The sequence below is a fragment of the Podarcis vaucheri genome, assembly GCF_965113315.1.
Source record: "Podarcis vaucheri genome assembly, chromosome: 17".
Taxonomy (NCBI): domain Eukaryota; kingdom Metazoa; phylum Chordata; class Lepidosauria; order Squamata; family Lacertidae; genus Podarcis; species Podarcis vaucheri.
Genome location: NC_138755.1, coordinates 30,681,501 through 30,701,678, shown reverse-complemented (window position 1 = coordinate 30,701,678; position 20,178 = coordinate 30,681,501). Strand labels below are relative to the sequence as shown.

The window sequence follows — 20,178 nt, the reverse complement described above, 5'->3', positions numbered from 1 at the left end:
TCCTCGTTCGCAGGACACCTTGCCAAAAACGACAACCCCTGTGCGTAAAAGGACTTTCCCCCTGCGCAATACGACGCCCACGTCGCCCTGGCCACCCTCCTTCCTTGCTCACCAGCAGAGTCTTTTGAATTGTAATGGTCGGGCGACCCTCCCTCCCCCTCCCCCCACGCCAGCCGCCCAGCACGCGCCCCCCACCCCGCGGGCTCGCGGAAAGAGAGAGATGGCGAGGGGGACGCGCGCGCAAAGGTCGCCGCCGCAGCCGCGCGTCTTCTGGGCGGCGGCCACGAGGTGCGCGCCGTCCAATGCTTTCTGCGGGCGGGCCGGGCGAGGGCAGCGGCCGCCGTGCGACCCAGGAAGCGCCTCTCGGTGCATTTAAGGGCGGCTGGGCTGCGTCGTAGTTGCCGCCGCCTCGTCCATCTCCCGCGAGGAGACCATGCTGGCTTCCCGCGCGCTCTTCGGGAGAGTCGCCGCAGCGGCGCGAAGGGCCACCGCGGAGGTAAAAGGAGAGCCCGAAAGGGGGTGAAAAGGAGCCCGAAGGAGGAGGGGGGACAAGGGGCGCAGGATACCAGGCGAGGAGAGGCACCCTAGGGCGCCCTGGTGTTTAGATGAGTGTGCCCTGCAGGCAGAAACCTAGCTGGCGCCGCCTTCTCCAGGGTAGGGGTGGGGAGAAGCTGCTCCTCTTGGTTTCCTGCCTGCTAGAAATGCTAGCAAAACTTAAGCAGCCTTAAGGAAGGAGGGGAAACGAGTGGAAGCAGGAAGAGAAGGAGCAAATGCCAATCCCTAGAAGAATCCTAGCATTGTCGAGTTGGAAAGGATCCCGAGGGATTTCGTCCAATCCCCTGCAATGCAGGAATCTCGACTAAAGCATCCATGGCAGATGGACATTCAACCTCGGCTTAAAAGCCTCCGAGGAAGGAGAGTCCAGAAGCCCAAGGAAGGCGGAGGGATGTGATCCGATCCCAAGCCTGGGACTGGGCTTTGAAGACCTCAGGGCCTGGCAAGAACTTGGCTGAGGCGCTTCCTCTTGTGCCAGTTTCAGAGGTCGGGGTAGCTGCCAGCCTTTCTTGCACTGCGTCTCATGATCTGGGGTTTTGAATAGGTATCAAGGGAGCAGCAGCAATGGCAATCCACCACTGTGTTGCTTTTAGCCCATCTGCATATATGGTGATGTGCATTCAAAAGAAGTATACTATGCTTCTGGAAAGTGATGGTCTGCCTATTCTAGGACAGGCTTCAGGCTTGTTGGATTTTCTTTTTCTTTTTTCTTTTTTACTACAGACCAACAAGAGTACGTCAAAGTGCAAGTAGATAAATAGGTACCACTCTGTCGGGAAGATAAACGGCGTTTCCATGTGCTGCTCTGGTTCACCAGAAGCGGCTTAGTCTTGCTGGCCACATGACCCGGAAGCTGGCCACATGTGAAGGTCTAATTTGAATGAGGAGGAAAAATAAATAAATTCAGGGCTCCCTGGCTTACATCCAGTCCTTTAACTAGTTCAGCACCATGACTATTGCACTGCAGGAACTCTGGAACTTGCGTGAAAAAAATGTGGTTTCTTCACAAAACGATAGCTTGTAAAACTGCAGAAAACAAAACTCTGCTTCAGCCACGGCAGGACCCTGGCACATGTTTGCAAAGCGAAATTTTAAATCTTGCAATGTGAGTCTGATAATATCCTGGAGAGAATAAATCCAGGGCAGTTGGGAGGTTCAGCTGCTGTATTCCAGTGAATTCTCCAACTCTTTCTACATTTAAAGTACCGGTACAACTAACTGATTTGTAGTGCTGTGAACCAAGGGAAGTCTATAGAGCCCTCTAGAGAGATGCAGTTTCCAGCAGCTTCTCTTGGGTGGGTGGGGAAAGCTGAGCAACAAAGCAAATTGTTCCCTGGAAACCTTACAAAAGAGTACAGCTGAAATATAACATGTTCGTTTATTTCCCTGGAGGTATTGCTGGCACTTGGGGTAGTCTAAAAACAGCGCAGAAGCAGCAATTAATTTCCCACCTTCCTTTTTGGTTCTTGCTGGTAGTTGTGAGCGCTTTGCAATAAATGACTGTTAGTGCCGGGTAGGCAGCTTGAACTGAGAAGAGAGGAAACTGACCTTGTGTGCTTTATTTCACTGGGAAACAAGCCCAGTTTGATCACGTCTGTGTAGTGTCCTCTCTGGTGTTTTGTGTACCACTGACTTCTGTGAGATTAGGAAGGACCAAAGTACAGTTCTTGAATGCAGTCTGGGAAGTAAGGCCTGCAGAACTCAAAAGTGATTTAATTCAATCTATTATGAGGCTGTTCAAGTGTCAGCTGAAGTCAAAGCCCGCATACAAGCGCACTTGGGATTTTTCCTGCCTTCTTGGAGTACGTAGGAGGAAAGATGGGGTATAAATGTAATACAGTGGACAGAGCCAGTGTGGTGTAGTGGTTAAGAGCGGTAGTCTCGTAATCTGGGGAACCATGTTTGCGTCTCCGCTCCTCCACATGCAGCTGCTGGGTGACCTTGGGCCAGTCACACTTCTTTGAAGTCTCTCAGCCCCGCTCACCTCACAGAGTGTTTTGTTGTGGGGGAGGAAGGGAAAGGAGAATGTTAGCCGCTTTGAGACTCCTTAAAGGGAGTGAAAGGCGGGATATCAAATCCAAACTCTTCTTCTCTTCTTCACTTGGGTTGCAAACGTGATCCATGGGGGAGGCACGTTCGCAACCCGCAACATTCGCAACCCACAGTGCCGTGTCTGCACACGCATGGGTTGCAATTCGGCGCTTCTGCGCATGCACGACCGCCAAATCCCAGAAGTAACCCGTTCTGGTACTTCCAGGTTTCGGCGCGTCCGTAACCCGAAAAAACGCCCCCAACTAAAGAATCATGGCAAGACAAACTGATGGACTATGCAGAACTGGCAAAACTGACATATAAACTACGGGACAAGGATACCTGTGACTTTAAGGATGAATGGGAACCCTTCACAAAGTATCTGAAGATGCAACAAAGCGAACTGGACTCCTTGGCAGGTTTTGAATAAACATTCACAAACTTTTTATTGATAATAATCAGCTAAATAGTCTGAGGATCTATACAACTGTGTAACATGCAGAAAACAGCATTCTTAGAGAAACCAAAGACTGGAACTGAGGGAAGTCGGGGGGTGCAACCTGAAGCATCTGTAACCCGAGGTATGACTGTAATAAATAAATAGGATATACCCGCCACTATCCAAGTGTCCCTGAGGCTCTTGCCCTCTGAAGATAGCCTGGCATCAGGGGGGGTGTCCTCCTGCATCTTCAGGCACAAAAGATGCGTGGAGGCTTTTCTTTGATCCCATGCTCCTGCTGGAGTAGAAGCTGTACTAGCCCAGTGGTAAGCTGGCAAGTGCATTTGTGGATTCGTAAAGATTCCCAAAATTCGCAAGAACGTTGGAAGTTGCCTTACAGCAAATCAGACCCTCCGTTCATCTAGCTCAGTATTGACTGACTGGCAGTGACACTCCAGGGCTTCAGACAGGTTTCTCTTCCAGCTCTACCTGAAGATGCTGGGGAGAAAACCTGACACCTTCACTGGCATGTGAAGTATGTGCTCTGCCCCTGAGCTTTGGCTCAGCTGGAGTGGGCAGCTTGGAACTCTAGACTCTTAATTTATACACAGTTGTCCCTCTGTACACTTCACAGTAAAGTAGATTCAACTGAAGTCATTGCTTTGCATTTAAACTCTAACTTGGAAGAATTCGAAAATATATAAAAATGTATAAAGGCTGCAGTCCGAACCATGTCCACTCAAAAGTAAAAGGGGGGGGGGTGTAGGAGTGCATTTTTTTCGTAGTGCTGCTTTTTTCAGTCGTGGGAAGATCAAATGTTGTTTGAGTGACTTCCAGTACAGTCATAGATTGGAAGTCGAATGGAATCTGGTCCAGAAGTCCACTTGACTTCCAAACCGTTTGGAATCAAAGCGCGGCTTCTGATTGGCTGCAAGAAGCTCCTGCAGCCAATCAGAAGCCACGGAAGCCCTGTTGGAAGCTGCGGAAGCCCTGTCTGACGTTCGGTTTCCAAAAATAATTCGTAAACTGGAACAGTCAGTTCCGGGTTTGTGGTGTTCAGGAGCCAAAACGTTCGAGAACTAAGCTGTTCAAAAACCAAGGTACGGCTGTATTTTTTATTCATTGACAGCTAATTAAAATTTTAGCTGAGTGAAGCCCAACTAGAATGAGTTTGTGGTCTTGTCTGCTATTGCCATAAGTAATGACAACTGTTCTCTTTCTCTCTGACCTTGTAAGTTCACATTGCATGTGCCAACAAAGGAACTTGCAGACTGCATTCTTACATATTTCCCCCCTAAATTATTTTCTTTTCAGGTCTCATCGCCTTTTTCCACAGGGCCCAGGCAAGATGATGGCACATTCTATGAATTTCGTACCTATACTGTTAAGCCAGACAAGATGAAAGACTTCCTGGAACTGACCAGCAAAAACATTCACCTTCGTACAGCTCATTCCCAGATGGTTGGATACTGGACCTCAGAATTTGGGGGACTGAATAAAGCTTTCCATATTTGGAAATATGGTATGCAAAGCTTCTCTACATAGTGCTTTGGGGTTGTAACCGAGCAGCTAAGACTGTTGCTCTGGACCTCCTGTGGGGTGTGAATCTACTCAGGTTACTTGAGCAACATGGGAAGAAGCTGCTCTTTAGGAGTTCCTATGTCATCAGTGTTGTTTAACAACCATGCCGAAGTTGGCAACTGGGAAGTGGGCCAAGGAGCGTCACGCAGGGAGGGTAGGTTTTGTTGAAGCGCCGCCAGTTGCTGACCCCCCTAGTTCATTCCAATGGAGTGCATTTTATTTTGGACCAACTTAACTATTTCAACGTCACGAGCAATGCTGGCGAGGCTGGGATCGAGGGGCACATGGCTGTTGCGCCCTCCTCACGCCGCCCTCCCCAGATCCAAACTCTGTAAGGCCGCACAGGGAGGGCAGTGTGGGGACACGGCAACTGTGCACCCTTTGAGCCCAGCCTCGCGCATCCCTCTCTTTGACACCCCTCTCTTTGGCTTGTAGAGAGCTTTGCTCAGAGATCTGCTGTCCGGGCAGCATTGGCCAAGGACCAAGAATGGCAAGAAGAATACATGTCTCAAATGCTGCCCTTGTTAGACAAACAAGACAACGAAATTGCGTACCTGGTGCCCTGGTGTGAACTTGGCAGCCCTCCCAAGGATGGTAAGCTTTTGTGTGTGTGTGTGTGTGTGTGTGGAGCACGGTGTAAAGCTGTTGACTCACTACTATTAAATGGTTTCATTTAATGGGGACTTGTAGATACGTTGGCATCTTTGATTATGTAGACTCTTTCCCCCCCCCCCCTCCCGAAGTAAACTCTGTCACACAATGGGTTTTCAATCTGTGTTCTGACTCTGCAGCCATATGGACTAGAAATAGGCTTTTAAAAGGCTGGGGTTCCTTAGATTCTAGAATGAGGAAGCTTTTAATCCATATTGGTCCCAAACTTCAAATGAACTTTAAGCCTAATTTTGTACTTTTTGCGTTTTGTTTACTCCTTGTTCTTCTCACCTCCTGTTTTTTTTTTTTAATTAAAGATTTTCTTGATTTACAAAAGTGTTTGCAATGTCTCTCTCTCTCGTATTTTTTTCCCCCATGTAACATTTTTACAAATCAGTTTCATTTGTTGAGACATTAGGAAGAAAAACGAACAGCAAAGAACCTGCACAAGCAAGGCTGGGGTTCCTTAGAAACTTGTTAATGGTAGATGAGCTAAAGTATATTTGTGCGCCTCAGAAATGCGAACCCCCAACACAAAGATACGATTCATTGTGCTGATGGTACAGATTAAGCCAATTACAGAGCAGTCCAGTGGGGAAGGGGGGAAATTGCCTTTTCTCATGTCCCGTTGGGCTCACACTGTTTCACTGCTCCAGAGATGGCATGTCTTCTGTTCTGGGAGTATGTTGAAGGAATGGGAGAGCTATAAGTTCAGTGTCTCTCCTGACACACCCTTGCCACATCTCTTTGCCCAGCAACACAGAGAAGCTGGCTGCAAACCTTCCCGGTGGCCTCGAGGAACATCTCTTTCTCTCCGCTCTTGGAAAGAGACATCCAACAGACATCCTTGGAACACCCTTGCAGAAGCTATAGGATTGCTGCTTTAGCCTGTATATTTTTATTTTGCACGTCTCATTCTATTTTGCTAGTTAAGGGGCACAGCGAGATGTTATGCAGGGCATTGAATCCCCAACCCATTAATGCTGAAATCCTGCTAAGCGTTTTTTTTCCCCTTTTGAAGATCTTGTCAGAATTCCTGCCCATCACGAAATTGTACCTGCTCAGCCACAGAGGACTAGATTTTTTTTTTAAGAGTTGAAGACTGAGGTACTCTGGAATCTGTGCTTTCTGGTTTTGTTCAGTTGCATAACCCTGGTTGGGTTCTTTTGGAGACCTAATACTTATTAATCCATTTGTTCATGATGCTTTGCTTTCTTTCCTGTCTAGGAGTCTATGAGTTGGTGACCTTCCAGATGAAACCGGGGGGACCAGCCGTGTGGGGCCAATCCTTTAAAGCAGCAATTAGTATTCACATAAAGACAGGATACACTAAACTGATTGGTGTCTTCCACACGGAATACGGACTACTTAACAGAGGTACAATACTTGTCCATTTTCAGTGCAAACTTGGGCTCTGTCACCTGCTGGTCTTCTGGCAAAGTATAATAATCAAGCAGTTTTCCTTTTGAGTTGGAACTGATGGTAGCTCTTCCCCGTCCTTGAATCTCATAGGGACTAGAAACCTGGACAGGGGCTGCAAAATTATCTCCTTTATTTGAACAGCGACAGATTTTAGCTCTTCATTCCATTCTTTGGAAGTACATCTCTGTAACTAATAGTGAAGTCCAGAACATTCACTAATGTTTGTTTGTTTATTGCATTTCTGTCCTACGTTCTTCTCTAAGCAGCTCAAGGTGGTGTATGTGGTTCTCCTCCTTCTCCTCAATTAATCCCCTACACAACAACCCTGTTAAGTAGGTTAGGCTGAGAGGCAGTGAGACTTTTAATCTCAGGGTTGTGGGTTCGAATCCCATGTTGGGCGAAAAATTCGTGCATTGCTGGGTGTTGGGCTAGATGACCTCTGTGGTCTTTTCCAACTCTACAATTCTATGATAATAAATCCATGGCTGGCCCAAGGTCACCCAGTGGCCAAGTGGGCATTTGAACCCTGGTCTCCCAGGTCCTAGTCCAATGCTCTAACCACTGCACCACACTAACTGTACTGCATAAGCACGGCTTTCTGAAAGAATCCCTTTCAGCAAAACACTTTTGTGAATGATGCTTTCCTTATCTGGAGCACAGGCTTTCCCAGCTAAACAGAAAGAGATAGGCAGGTATTTAATTCACAACATAATTTAGCTGTAGCTTTTTCTTCCTAGTTCATGTGCTTTGGTGGAATGAAAACTCAGACAGTCGCGCTGCTGGAAGACACTCTGCCCATGAGGATCCAAGAGTAGTAGCAGCAGGTAAATGAAAGGTTTCTCTTTCTTTTTTCTTTTACCATCCTTTAAATCAAAACCCCAGTATTGCTTAAGTCCTCCCTCCCTCCCTCCTTCTCTTTTTAACTATCTGTTTAATTTATTTTCAGTTCGGGAAAGTGTTCAGTTCCTGGAATCGCAGCAGAACTGTCTCCTGGTACCCACAGCATTTTCACCCCTGAAATAGTTTTCTATACCTACTAATGGCGGTTTTCTTAAAAACAGAAACAAACCACAGACTTTTAAGTGCTGTCCTAATGCAGCCTTATTGCTGCCTGTTTACAAGGCTTGGTGCAAACCCAGTCTCCCATCTTTTCTTTCTGCTTGCAGCAACACACCTCTCGCCTTGTTGGAATTGCAATGCATGATGGCAGAGGGCACAACCCACCCCCTAAACGAGAATTCAGAGCTTACTAAACTATATATAAAAATTGGTTCTCATAACTTCTTTGCACGAGGGCTGTGCCGCTAGCATAGCTACGAGTTGTGACAACGGGACAGTGATGTAAAAGTGGTCTGGTGTTGGGAATAAATGGTCAGGGAAGAGAGTCTAAGGCAGAGGAAACGCCGCTTTGTAAACCCTGGCAGCCTTGTGCTGGTCAAAGCAGAAGGTGAGGCTGCTATATATTCCCCCCCTGCCTTTTTTCTCCACACTCCCAAACTTGTTTCAGTGGGAAGGCAAGTTATGCCAACTCTACAGCTAGCAGAGCTTCCTTCCTATTCTGGGGGTCATGTCTGGGGAACAAGGCAGCTTTGCAACAAAGCTTCCCCTTTGTTCATCCCATCATGACTTCGCTTTAACCTTACTGCCTTCCATTGCCTATCAAAGGAGGGATTCCAGAGTGGAGCTCCTTTTGCATGGGTGGACCCTACTCTCTACCTGCAGTGGGGAAGAGTACATGCTATTGTGCCCTATGAGAGCTAAAAAGTCATTTAAGAGACACACAGTCTTTCCCCCACAGTCTGCATGCTTCTTTTAGTCAAACCCTATTTGCAGGCTTTCAAACTATGCACACAGAGCAAAACGGGAAGAATAGCAAACATCACGAGTAGTGAATTCTTTCTTTTTTTCAGTTCCACAAGCCCTACAGTTTCCACCTCAGCTGTTCTAAAGCTCAAAAGCTGCATCAGCCCAGCGGTGAGATCTATTTGCCTATGATGATATAAATTTCCAATGCTGGCCTAAGCAATGTAGTTTTTAGATTTCTCATTAACTGCCTGGCTGCAGTTGGGACTAAATCTGGGTCAGAGGAACCCTTGCAGTGCAGTTTACATAGTGGTTGAGTGAGTAAGAAACCATGAAGATGACTTTCTCCCCTACACACACACATATTTTTAAATGCAACATGGGAACTCATCTGTCAGTTTCTGTTTAGGGTCCAGGCTGGCTTTTATTACCTTTACAATACATGGAAAAGTTCACCTCGTTCATTTCATTTCATGAGCATGGAGCTCTTGCTGGCTTGCTAAAATGCTGAAACTGTGAATTAACTTGTTGTTTCTGGAAGTGCTGCTGTTCATTCATCTCCCTTGCATATGCTTGCACACCTGGAACAATCATCTCAAAACCTGGGATGTGAATGTGGAAATGTGAACATTAAAAATGACTCTTTTTTTTGACGTTTATACATACTACTGTGGTCTTGCTTCTGTTTTAATTGCTTCTGGCACGTCAGATTTTAGACATAGCATCCTTACTGAAGTGGCTATCTTCAGTTAGGTCAGAGTGGTAAAGTTATTTTAAAAACCCAAGGGTGGGTTTTTTTTTTTGCAGATGCAGGAAGAGTTCATTTACAGACTTCACAAGGGAGAATGCAGCGGCTGAGATCCATCGTCTTTAGGTGCTCAGCTACTTAATGATGCAGAAATGAATTTTTGGACTGTTGCCACTTCAAATGGCAATGGGGTGGCAGATTTTTTGAATGTCGCTTTTTACCAGTAAACCTGGAAATGATTTCTAAGTTGGCAACAGATTCGTGCAGTAGTCTTAATAGTAAATGCACAATTGTAGACCAGCAACACTTTATTTTTTATGCTCGATACAAGGCAATTAACAAATGCCTATTAATACTTCACAAATAGTTATTAGCAATACAAATATATATTCGTTTTTCATGAAAATGTCCATTGAAAAGATTAACTTAATTTGTGTGTGAGGAAAAATGCTCTAGATTTTTTGCAAAGTTAACGGGGTATTCCAGTGCAAAAATAGATCCCATTACAGCTAGCATAAAGTGCTTGGAATGAAGGACCAATCGTATTAAAGGGAGAGGAGTTTGAAACTGGGTTGGGAGGAAAGGCATGGTAATAGACGCTTACCATATTACTTCTATAAGGAAAGAAAAGTGTCAATAGGAAAGAGCCTCTACAGCGGTACGAATACTGCAGAGGGATGCAACAACTTCGCCACACACATACTGAAGTGGTAGGTGTTCTTAACACAGTTCCATGATCAGTGGTTTTGTATCACAATATGTTTAGCACGGAGGAGAACCACACAAAAAGCTTGCGTAACATGACTGATTTTGAGGCAACTGTACCATATTATACACAGTGCTAAGTGTTCAATATGAGGTCAAAGCTAGTCTGGATCTCCACTCCTGCCAGGAAGCACTGCTAAGAACTCGTTTCTCATGAAAAGAGTTAAGCACGTGTTCTTGCAAGCAGTTGAGATTTACAGTGCGGTCCTCTCTATGTGTCTCTCATTTCAAACTCTTGCTGCAACCCTATACCATTTGCATGGGAGCAATTGTCACTGAACTCAAATGAAACAAGACTTCTGAGTAGACACGTAGAAGAGCTTAACTTCTTGTTTGGACTGTGTCTTTCTTGGGCAAAATTGCAAGTATTCTTCTAAATAATACATTAAAAGGGCACTTTAAGTTTATATTATGCCCAGAGAGGCTGACCATTGTGTACAATCAGTTAAGCACTCTTGTGCGTTAGCATTGCCAAACAGCGGCTGAGTACTAACTATTCATAGTATCCTCTGCAGGGAAAAGAGAAGCACCCAACATTGAGTTGCGTGAGCTGTAGGCATTTTGTGACTAGTGGCTGGGATGGAAAGGGATGTTAAAGGATGACGGAGAGGCGTTTGGACATACTCTAGCAAAAGCTAGTTGTATAGGCACTCAGGACAGTTTCTGAATAAACGTGTAGGATGCAGACGCCTGTCCCGTTTGCTTTCAAAGACCTTTGCTGTAACTAGCCTTTTCTGCCTTGCACTGTCATATTGGAATAAGGACATGGTCATGTTGCAGGCATGACGATGTTTGGTAAACTCCAGTTTTTGTTTAAAAGAAAGACAGTCCAGTGTTACAAAGAATCGCCCACAGCCATTTCCCCACTAAGCCTAGCCTTGCATAAAAGTACCTACTCGATTGACCTTTTTTTTTCTAAAACAAAACATTCTGATTGCTTCCCAAATGAGCAACTATTTTGCAAATCACCTTTAAAAGATCCAACATCATATTTTTCAGTTGATTCAGTCTAGTAAACTTTTTGCCTGGGATTGCCATGCCTAAACTGGGATGGGATAGATGACAGGACTGCAAAAGTGGTAGCAATGTCCACCATGCGTCAGAGAAACATGGCTTGACTTCTAACGTGGGGAAACCTATCACAGTACATTGTATGATTACCGAAACTGGGGAAAGGATTGCTTGCCTTGAAAAAGAAATGTGACTGTTTGTACAAATGAATCTAGGTTCTAGACACTTGGCGTAATATCGACCCAAGACTGAAAGTGATTTGATACTTTGGGACAAGGGAGGTGTGACAGCATCTCCAATGTATCCCCAGAATGTGCCAGGTCACATTTAAATAATACTGTTGCAATGAAAACAGACATCTCAAACTTGATTCTTAACAAAAGCTGAAAACAGCAACGGCTTCACGAAAGCAGAGTGGAAGAACAAGCAATTGGTCACCATACCATTGGGACAGCAATCCTCTCAAATGTTTCCATGGTTGATTGTTAATTCTGCCGCACCCTAATAAGAAACTAAGTGAATTGTTGTTGTTTTTATGCGTGTTTTGAGGTGGTGTGCTTCACGGCCCACTGGTAAGGCCAACGGTGATCTTCCTCCTCATCCCCCTAAACTTGTGTAGTTAATGGGGCCCAACCGCTAATACTTAAATAAAGCCACAACAATGCATTGCATGGTGAAGAATTGGCACTGGTTTCGCCGGTACACTCATTGCCAGCAATGGATGTTGCGCCACAGCAATTCCACCCGCCCTCTGGAAGGGCAATGCATGCCTTAAAATGGCAAATAAATAATTACTGGCCAAGAATCCTCTGAGCAGTTGTTGCGCCACCCCTGACCGGGAAACGTACTAAGAAGAAACAAGCAGGAGTATGGCAGAAGACCACATAGCAGAAAGTGGCACCATACCAGAATTTCACAGAGTTATTATAACGAAAGAACAACTAGATTCAAGTCTTTCACTAGAGAACAGTACAACAAGGCAACATCTCCAAGAGGCACTGCCTCCGTAATGGAATATTGATTTCTTTGCATTGAGTTGCATTGCATCAAATGGTTACTAGTAAAAAAAAAACACGTTCAGTTTTATTTCCTTCCTCTCTGTATCCTCTTGTCTCTTTGCTCGTGGGACGATCTCCCCACTATGGCACAGAAAGGATGTCTGCCTTCACCTTTCTGCTCAGAACGGCAGCTGCACCCTTCACAACAGGGCTGCTCATACATAGCTTTCTTTCACCTTTTCATCTTTCAAAAAGGAAGTCAGAAGTGAGACATCTACAACAGTCTGGTTTTTGTGCAACGACAAGTCCTTTGTGTGGTCGTCATCGCTTTGGTCCTTGGCGAAGTTTACAAATACCTGAGAGGGAGAAAAGGGAGGAAGACTAGGATGAGTTGTTGACATTTTTATTATTATTGGGATATATCCCTCTAAGCTTTGCCCACTAAAGTTAGTCATGCCCATTAATTTCAATGGGTCCTGTTCTACTTTTGAACCCAGATCAGGTTGCAACACACATAAAACAAAGCACACCATCATAATATACATTCAGGATCCTGTCAGCCGCTCCTGGCTGGTTGCCCAGGGAAATATAAAGACAAGGAAATGTTTATTACCGTCCTTTTTTATTTCAGTCTTTACAGAGAGAGGCTATAGAACCCAGCCTCTTGGATAATGGCATTGTCCCGAGTGAATCTCCACACACCCCGTCTCCCCCACTTCCTCATCCACCATCCTCATTGTCTCCTCTACGGGTGCCCTCTGTCTTTGAGTTCTTTGCTCTCCTACTTTTAAGGCTCGCCAGGTTCTGGGAGATGGAGGGTCTGGAATGCTTTCTAATGACAACGTGTCTGCTGGGTGTTGTTGTTCTGAAGGATGCTGAGGTCTAGCGCCGAGGGCCTTCTGGCAGTTCCCTCATTGCGAGAAGTAAAGCTACAGGGAACTAGGCAGAGGGCCTTCTCAGTAGTGGCGCCCACCCTGTGGAACGCCATCCCATCAGATGTCAAAGAGATAAACAACTACCTGACATTCAGAAGACATCTTTAGGCAGCCCTGTTCAGGGAAGTTTTTAATGTATGGCATATTAGTGTATTTTTGGTATTTGTGGAAGCCGCCCAGAGTGGCTGGGGAAACCTAGCCAGATGGGCGGGGTACAAATAATAAATTGTTGTTGTTGTTGTTCTGGCTCTCCCTTGACTTCCCAACTTCCCCCCTCATCTGCCTCTGAGCTGTGACCTCCCGCAAACCCCTGTTGTAAATCTAGACTGTCTTCCTCTTCCTCCTCCCTGGAAGGGTCAGGATGGGGAGACGGTCTCCACCATTCCTCCTCCTCTGCCCAGTCCCCAACATATACACACGCAAAATTTTCGGAACAGCTGTTAAACATTAAAAGAAGCAGAAATTTATAACAAACATAAAAGTACACATTTAAATGCGTACAGAAAAAAGGGCAGTCTAAAGGTTCTAGTGAAAGATACTCTAAGGCAGAGCTTTCCAAACTTTTCACGTTGGTGACATACTTTTCAGACATGCATCATTTTGCGGCACAGTAATTCAGTTTTACTAGCAAACCAGAGGTTCAACTAACCCCTTATAAGAGATACGGACATATATTGTTCTGACACGCCTACACACTGCAGCCGACACACTAATGTGTCGTGACACACAGTTTGGAAAGCTCTGCTCTAAGGGGACGTGAACTGGTTCACACATGCAAGTAGGTCATCAAGTGAGCCACAAGCATGTGGAACTTCACCCCATGCTTCTCATGGAACAATAATTCCCCAGAGTTCCTCCACAGCTAGGTCTTGTGAAAGGGGCTACACATATCTTCCTTCTGCCAGCTGTGGTTTGGGCTGTGCCAAACATTATGGAGGAGCGATGTGGTGCTTTGCAACATGATGGTGAATGGGCTAGATAACTTTGCATACTATGACCAGGGCTGAAATAGTCCAAGAAGGAGAAGAGCCCCCCTTTTTTTGGTGGCATCTCCATGACGATACACCAGGGCAGATGCCTGAGGGCCAAATGTGACTCTCTGGACCTACCTGTCTGGCCCTCTGAACTCTCCTGGACTCAAAAATCCTACAAAAAGTCACTGAAGAGCCTCTGGGTTTCCACTCAATGTGAGCTCTGCTCTTAAGATATGAGAGGCACTGTAAACTTACTTGGTCAAGTGTGGTCTGTGAAACGGAGTAGTCTTCTATGTGGAATCTCTTTTTGTTCTGGGAGAGGATGCTAAATATCCGAGCCAGAGAAGACTGAGAGGACGGCAGCTGGTACTGCAGCATGTTGCAATGCTTCTCCTTCAGCACACTGCCTGGGAAGGCGAGCTCAAAGAAGTCTTGAACAGGCTTCAGGTCAGGGTTTGCCCCTGCTATTCGCACTATGATTGTGTAGCCATCTCCAAACCTGGAAAAAACAAACGGAGGAAAGTGTGGGACTTTCAACAGAGTAGCCTTCGAAAAATGGAGCGTTTTTTTATTCCTGTAGCTTAAAAACACAGTAGGTGTTTGGTAAAGATCTTAACAGAAGTAAAATGAACACAAGTAGAATGCAGGAGAGCTTCAACTGATTTAACTTTTAGGCTAATCAATCAACAGTGCAATCGTATACAGTGGTACCTCTAGATGTGAACAGGATCCGTTCCGTTTGCATCTAGAAGCCCCGTTTGCATCTAGAAGCAAATGTAACTAGCGACAGTATGTCTGCGCGCGTCGCTTTTCGCCGCTTCTGCGCATGTGCGTGATGTCATTTTGAGCGTCTGTGCATGCGCAAGCGGTGAAACCCGGAAGTAACACGCTCCGTTACTTCTGGGTTGCCACGGAGTGCAACTCGAATGCGCTCATCCCAAAGCAGATTCAACCCGAGGTATGACTGTACAACATATCTACAGTGGTACCTCAGTTTACGAACTTAATCTGTTCCGGAAGTCCGTTCTTAAAACGAAGCCATTCATAAACCAAGGCGTGCTCATTTTCCCGAATGAGGCCTCTCACCGCCAGTGCCCTTCCACTGTTCGGCTTCCGTTCGTAGACCAAGGTAAAGTTTGCAAACTGGGACACTACTTCTGGTTTTGCGGAGTTGTAAACCGAACAGTTCGTAAACAGGGCTGTTCTTAAACCGAGGTACCACTGTACTGAGAAGCAAACCGCTTGAGTTCAAGGGAAGTTCAAAGTGGGCATAGCATGCCTCCCCAAGTTTAAATTGATTATTAATCAACCGGGGCTAATTTTAAAATGGCAGGACAGCGAGGTAAGGACAACCAGGTTATTTTTTGGGGTTATTTTGTTCTGGTGTGAGATTGGGGGTGGGGGGAACACACATTAATGATGGCCTTTTCTCCCAACTGCTTTTGTTTATTAAGTTGTAAGGTACCTAAAACATCATTATTTTCAAAAAGATACTAAAAAAGGTGTTGTCTTGATATTACACAAATGCAAATAAATGTAATCAATTAATTTATCAGATGATCCAGAACAGACTTGAAAATAAGTACAATTACACCTATTTGTTGGCTGCATGCAATCTATTCTGAAGCAGATTCTGGGAATTCTCTCATGAGCTATCTTGGTGCATCCACCTGTGCAAAGGCAACAAGCATAAAGCAGTGGCTTACCTGTTCTTCAGGTGCTGGACACTGCCAAGGCACCTGAACCGCCCATTGACCATGATCGCCATTCGAGTGCACAGGGCCTCACATTCTTCCATGCTGTGGGTAAGAGAACAAGTGGGTTAAATTGCGCAAATAAAGGTTCCGGCAAGTTTGCGAAATCACTTTTGCACGGTACAGTTTTATAGCCGCAAACAAAAGGAAGACCTGGATATGCAGGCTTTAGAATCTTCAACACTAGAAGCTGTGTTCTTTTAAAGAGAGAGAACAATTGTCCTTCTAGCTAGCTCAATACAGTGGTACCTCGGGTTAAGTACTTAATTCGTTCCGGAGGTCTGTTCTTAACCTGAAACTGTTCTTAACCTGAAGCACCACTTTAGTTAATGGGGCCTCCCACCGCTGCTGCTGTTGCGCCGCCACCGCGCAATTTCTGTTCTCATCCTGAAGCAAAGTTCTTAACCCGAGGTAATACTTCTGGGTTAGTAGAGTCTGTAACCTGAAGCATCTGTAACCTGAAGCGTATGTAACCCGAGGTACCACTGTATTGCCAAGTCTGGCTGGTAGCAGCGCCAGGTCTAGTTTCAGGTCTTTGGCACCCTCCTAGCTGAGACAGAAATGTCTCAGGACAGACATGTGCTCTACCACTAAGTGACAAGACCTTGATAGTTAAGAATAATAATAATAATTATCATTATAACGTCTGAAACTGCTACCATCAGCTGCTATTTTTCGTCATTTTCTGTACATCTACTAAGTTCTCTTTTTTCCTTGTACGGCTATGCTTTGTAACTTGAATTTAAAAATCAATTTAAAAAAGAATATAAAAAAGAATATTCAGTACTGTTAGGATATCCTGCTGTGTTCTGTTTCACATTGTGTGTCTGTCTGGAGTTTTTGTATAATTTACACTAAATCCAGCCAAAATTAAACATGCCTCATTCATTTCAATGAAAGGGATTTTAGCATCCATTCTATGTTCCCAGTGGACTCAAATGGTGTTTTAAACAGCTTCTTTAGCTAGATGATGACAGCTCCTTTTTTTGGTCACAATCCACTTGCAACTGAAAACGAAACAGTGACTGAAGTCCCCCAACCTCGCTTACCTGTGAGATGTAAGGACCACAGACCTTCCCTCCTTGATGACACTCAAGGCGCAGTTCCAAAGGAAACGGCGGGCCTTGGGGTCCATTCCTGTGGTCGGCTCATCCTGCAATTGAGAAACAATAAATCAGCACTGATCTTGCTCGTCAGAGCATCATTTCATGATGATAAGCTCCATCACGCCTTCCCTTCCTCAACCATCATGAAGCAGGGCTCATTCCATCAGTTTTGCTTCCTTGACCCTCCTTGAGTGCCTCCTTGACCCTGAGCTGTTTCCCGTGGCAGCTGGACATTATAATAACTACTACAGTGGTACCTCCGGTTAAGTACTTAATTCGTTCCGGAGGTCCATTCTTGACCTGAAACTGTTCTTAACCTGAAGCACGACTTTAGCTAATGGGGCCTCCTGCTGCTGCTGCCGTGCAGTCGGAGCACGATTTCTGTTCTCACCCTGAAGCAAAGTTCTTAACCCGAGGTACTATCTCTGGGTTAGTGGAGCCTGTAACCTGAAGTGTATGTAACCTGAAGCGTATGTAACCCGAGGTACCACTGTATTTAAGAACTTGTACTAGAGGCCTGGGAAAAGACACATAAAAATTTGAAGAGAATGTGGAAAACGATTCTTGTTAAAAAAACCCTGAAGTTATGATACTGAGATGTACAGGATTTGATGGACTTATTGAGAGAAGAACTTGGTTCCTATATTTGAGAGTGGATCCCAGGTCAAGACCCATCCCATCCCTATAGATCACCAAAGAAGATAAAGAAGATTGGCAAAATAAATCAGTCAGACATATTAAATAATTTGAAACTTCAAACAGGGACAATTATTTAATGCATGTATTTATTTATTTTTAAGCTTTGTGTATAGATTCCTACATTGGTATAACTTTTAAAACTCACTTGTAATGAGATGAAAAGGTTTTAAAATTGGATTGTTAAGAATATATTCATGGACGGGCATGAATAAGTACTAAATAAGTACTAAACAATGAAACCAAGAAGGGGAGTGGAGGGAACTCAACTGAAATAATGGTTTTAAAAATTGTTCATGATACTTGCTCCCCCCTCTTTTTTATACACTGTTGATATTTTAATGCATTGTTATTTATTTATTTTGGAAAATTTATAAAATGTTATTAAAAAGGGGGGGGGGAAGAACTGGTACTAGAATGGCCTTTTTGCAGAATACGCATTGCTAATGTGAGCAACACCCTAACTCACCAGGAACACCACAGGAGGCCCTCCGATTAGGGCCATGGCAGTTGACAGCTTGCGCTTGTTCCCACCGCTGTAGGTGCCGGCGCATCTTTCTGCATACTTCACGAGGCCCAGTTTGCGAACAGCCCATTCACCAACCTGCCGGATAGGAGGGCAACATGAACAGAGAAGAACAACCTCCAAGCTCTGTGCAGCTTTAATAAGCTGCTGCTTGTGACTCCAGAGTCCTCCTTAGTGTTGTCAGTCTGTTATATGTTCCAGGCCACTCAGCACAGCAAACGAGGCTGAAGCACCTCCAGTTTCTTTATTGTTGGAGACTTGACAATAGTTTTGTTTCTAAAGAAAGCTGAAAGTGCCTCAGTTCACTTCCCACGGTCTATTTGCACCTTCCTTTTTACCCTCTTCTGCCTCTGTTCAATTGGAAACAATTCCAAAAACGCCCAGTGTTGCGTAAGTGACTTGCTGTACATCATAATAAGTGGGGGGCATCTTTCTCAAGCTGCCTTTGATCCTCTGAAAAACGTGACTGTCTATATCCAGTCAAAGGGAGCTGATGGCACAGCCAGAATGTTATGCCCATTGGGCTTTGCTGCAGCATTGTTGTTTTGCAAACATTCCTATTGTGTGTGCATTTACTTACTGCTTTAGATCATTGTTGCAAGCCACCACATGCTTCGGGTGAAGCAAGATAGAAATGTTTTAAAGTAAATAAAAAAATAAATAAAGTAAGAGACCAACTAAGTTTGTTCTGGGTATAAGCTTTCATGTGCATGCAGACTTCTTCAGACACGAAAGCTTATACCCAGAACAAACTTAGTTGGTCTCTAAGGTGCTACTGGACAATTTTTTATTTATTTCGACTGCGTCAGATCAACATGGCTACCTACCGGAATGTTTTAAAGCAAATAGAGATAAATGCCCCCTTTGCTCCCCCCCCTTCATTACCAACCCTATGGAGTTTGTTGCAGTAATTAGCACTGGTGGTCCCCGTCCTGCCGCCTTGATGCTTTTTACCTTGCAGACTTCTTTCTCAGGGACGCCTCTTAAGAGTGCAAATAATTCCAGGTGTTCTCTCCCCGTCAGCAGCTCATTTATGGCATCGAACTGAGGGCAGTATCCCATATTCTGGTGGACGTCTTGGATGTTAGACAAAATACTGCAATGAGAGAAGATGCAGATCTTGAGCGTTTTGCTAGCGGTTTAGCACAGGGTGGATTGTGGTGCACCAACCAATTAGGAATTATCAGACGTCGACAGCTAATGCAAAAAAAATACCACTACACGGAATTAAGTTAGAATTTTAAAAGGATGTATTGAAAGTACTAAACAGACTGTTCAACAAAATTGTGCCGCTGGCAACAACCTTGCTAATGTCAATCAAGACTTTTGGAAATGGTGCATTTCAATACAGAGTTTGTGATCATGGTGTTGAATTCTATGCCTTTCCTTCTGGCTCATGTTAATGAACAGAGCTGCCAAACAATATGAAAATTCAAATTAGGAAGTGAAAGCACATTTGCATAACCCTAGTTTTTCTAGCCATAGGAAGGGGCAAGAGTTGTGCAGAGTACCAAAAGCCACAACTGAGAATCTTATTCAGCCACCATCCAGGCTCCTAAACTTTTAGCACCTACAGTTGCAAGTTATGGACTTGCAAACTTGAGGACCTTGAGGACTACAGTGGTGCCTCGGGTTACATACGCTTCAGGTTACAGACTCCGCTAACCCAGAAATAGTACCTCGGGTTAAGAACTTTGCTTCAGGATGAGAACAGAAATTGTGTGGCGGCGCGGCGGCAGCAGCTAAAGTGGTACTTCAGGTTAAGAACAGTTTCAGGTTAAGAACGGACCTCTGGAACGAATTAAGTACGTAACCAGAGGTACCACTGTAGTCTCATTTTATTCAATGAAATGTAATTTTATTTCATGCAGTGCAAGTCTCTGCTGAAACAAGCCCCACTTTGAGTTTTGTGGGATTTGTTCTCAGGGATTATATCTAGGACAGAAACCATTCAAAAAGTTATGTACCCAATATTATATTCTACACTTTCCCTGCACTCCTTCAGAATCTTGGCATGCACACAGCTGTGGCCTAAGCCGTATTCTGATCACTGGAGATCCTACTGATCCCTTCTATTGGCTTCCCAGATTTCACTGGCTGTGACAAGCTGAATTTTTAAGCCTAGAAAATCAGGTTTTTAAAAAAATAAATAAATGAAAATGGGTGTTTCTCAGGATGTTAAA

At 44.8% G+C, this 20,178-nt stretch overlaps 2 protein-coding genes across 2 annotated transcripts in view; one reads left to right on the top strand and one right to left on the bottom strand.

Annotated features, from left to right (window-relative positions):
* Positions 1-312: 312 nt before the first annotated feature.
* LOC309522021 (protein NipSnap homolog 3B-like) lies at positions 313-9,148 on the top strand. Its single transcript, XM_082205224.1, has 6 exons — positions 313-496; positions 4,340-4,547; positions 5,042-5,200; positions 6,485-6,634; positions 7,417-7,503; positions 7,626-9,148. The coding sequence occupies exons 1-6, from the start codon at positions 434-436 to the stop codon at positions 7,700-7,702; spliced, it is 744 nt and encodes a 247-aa protein (XP_082061350.1). The 5' UTR covers positions 313-433; the 3' UTR covers positions 7,703-9,148.
* A 372-nt stretch (positions 9,149-9,520) lies between these two features.
* Positions 9,521-20,178, bottom strand: part of ABCA1 (ATP binding cassette subfamily A member 1) — a 104,063-nt gene continuing 93,405 nt past the window's right edge. Inside the window, exons 45-50 of the mRNA XM_082204465.1 lie at positions 18,950-19,091; positions 17,939-18,073; positions 16,717-16,820; positions 15,620-15,712; positions 14,169-14,412; positions 9,521-12,360 (exon numbers count right to left, since the gene is read on the bottom strand). Coding sequence (XP_082060591.1) covers positions 12,220-12,360; positions 14,169-14,412; positions 15,620-15,712; positions 16,717-16,820; positions 17,939-18,073; positions 18,950-19,091 — 859 coding nt within the window. The 3' untranslated portion in view covers positions 9,521-12,219. The remainder of the gene's footprint in view (positions 12,361-14,168; positions 14,413-15,619; positions 15,713-16,716; positions 16,821-17,938; positions 18,074-18,949; positions 19,092-20,178) is intronic.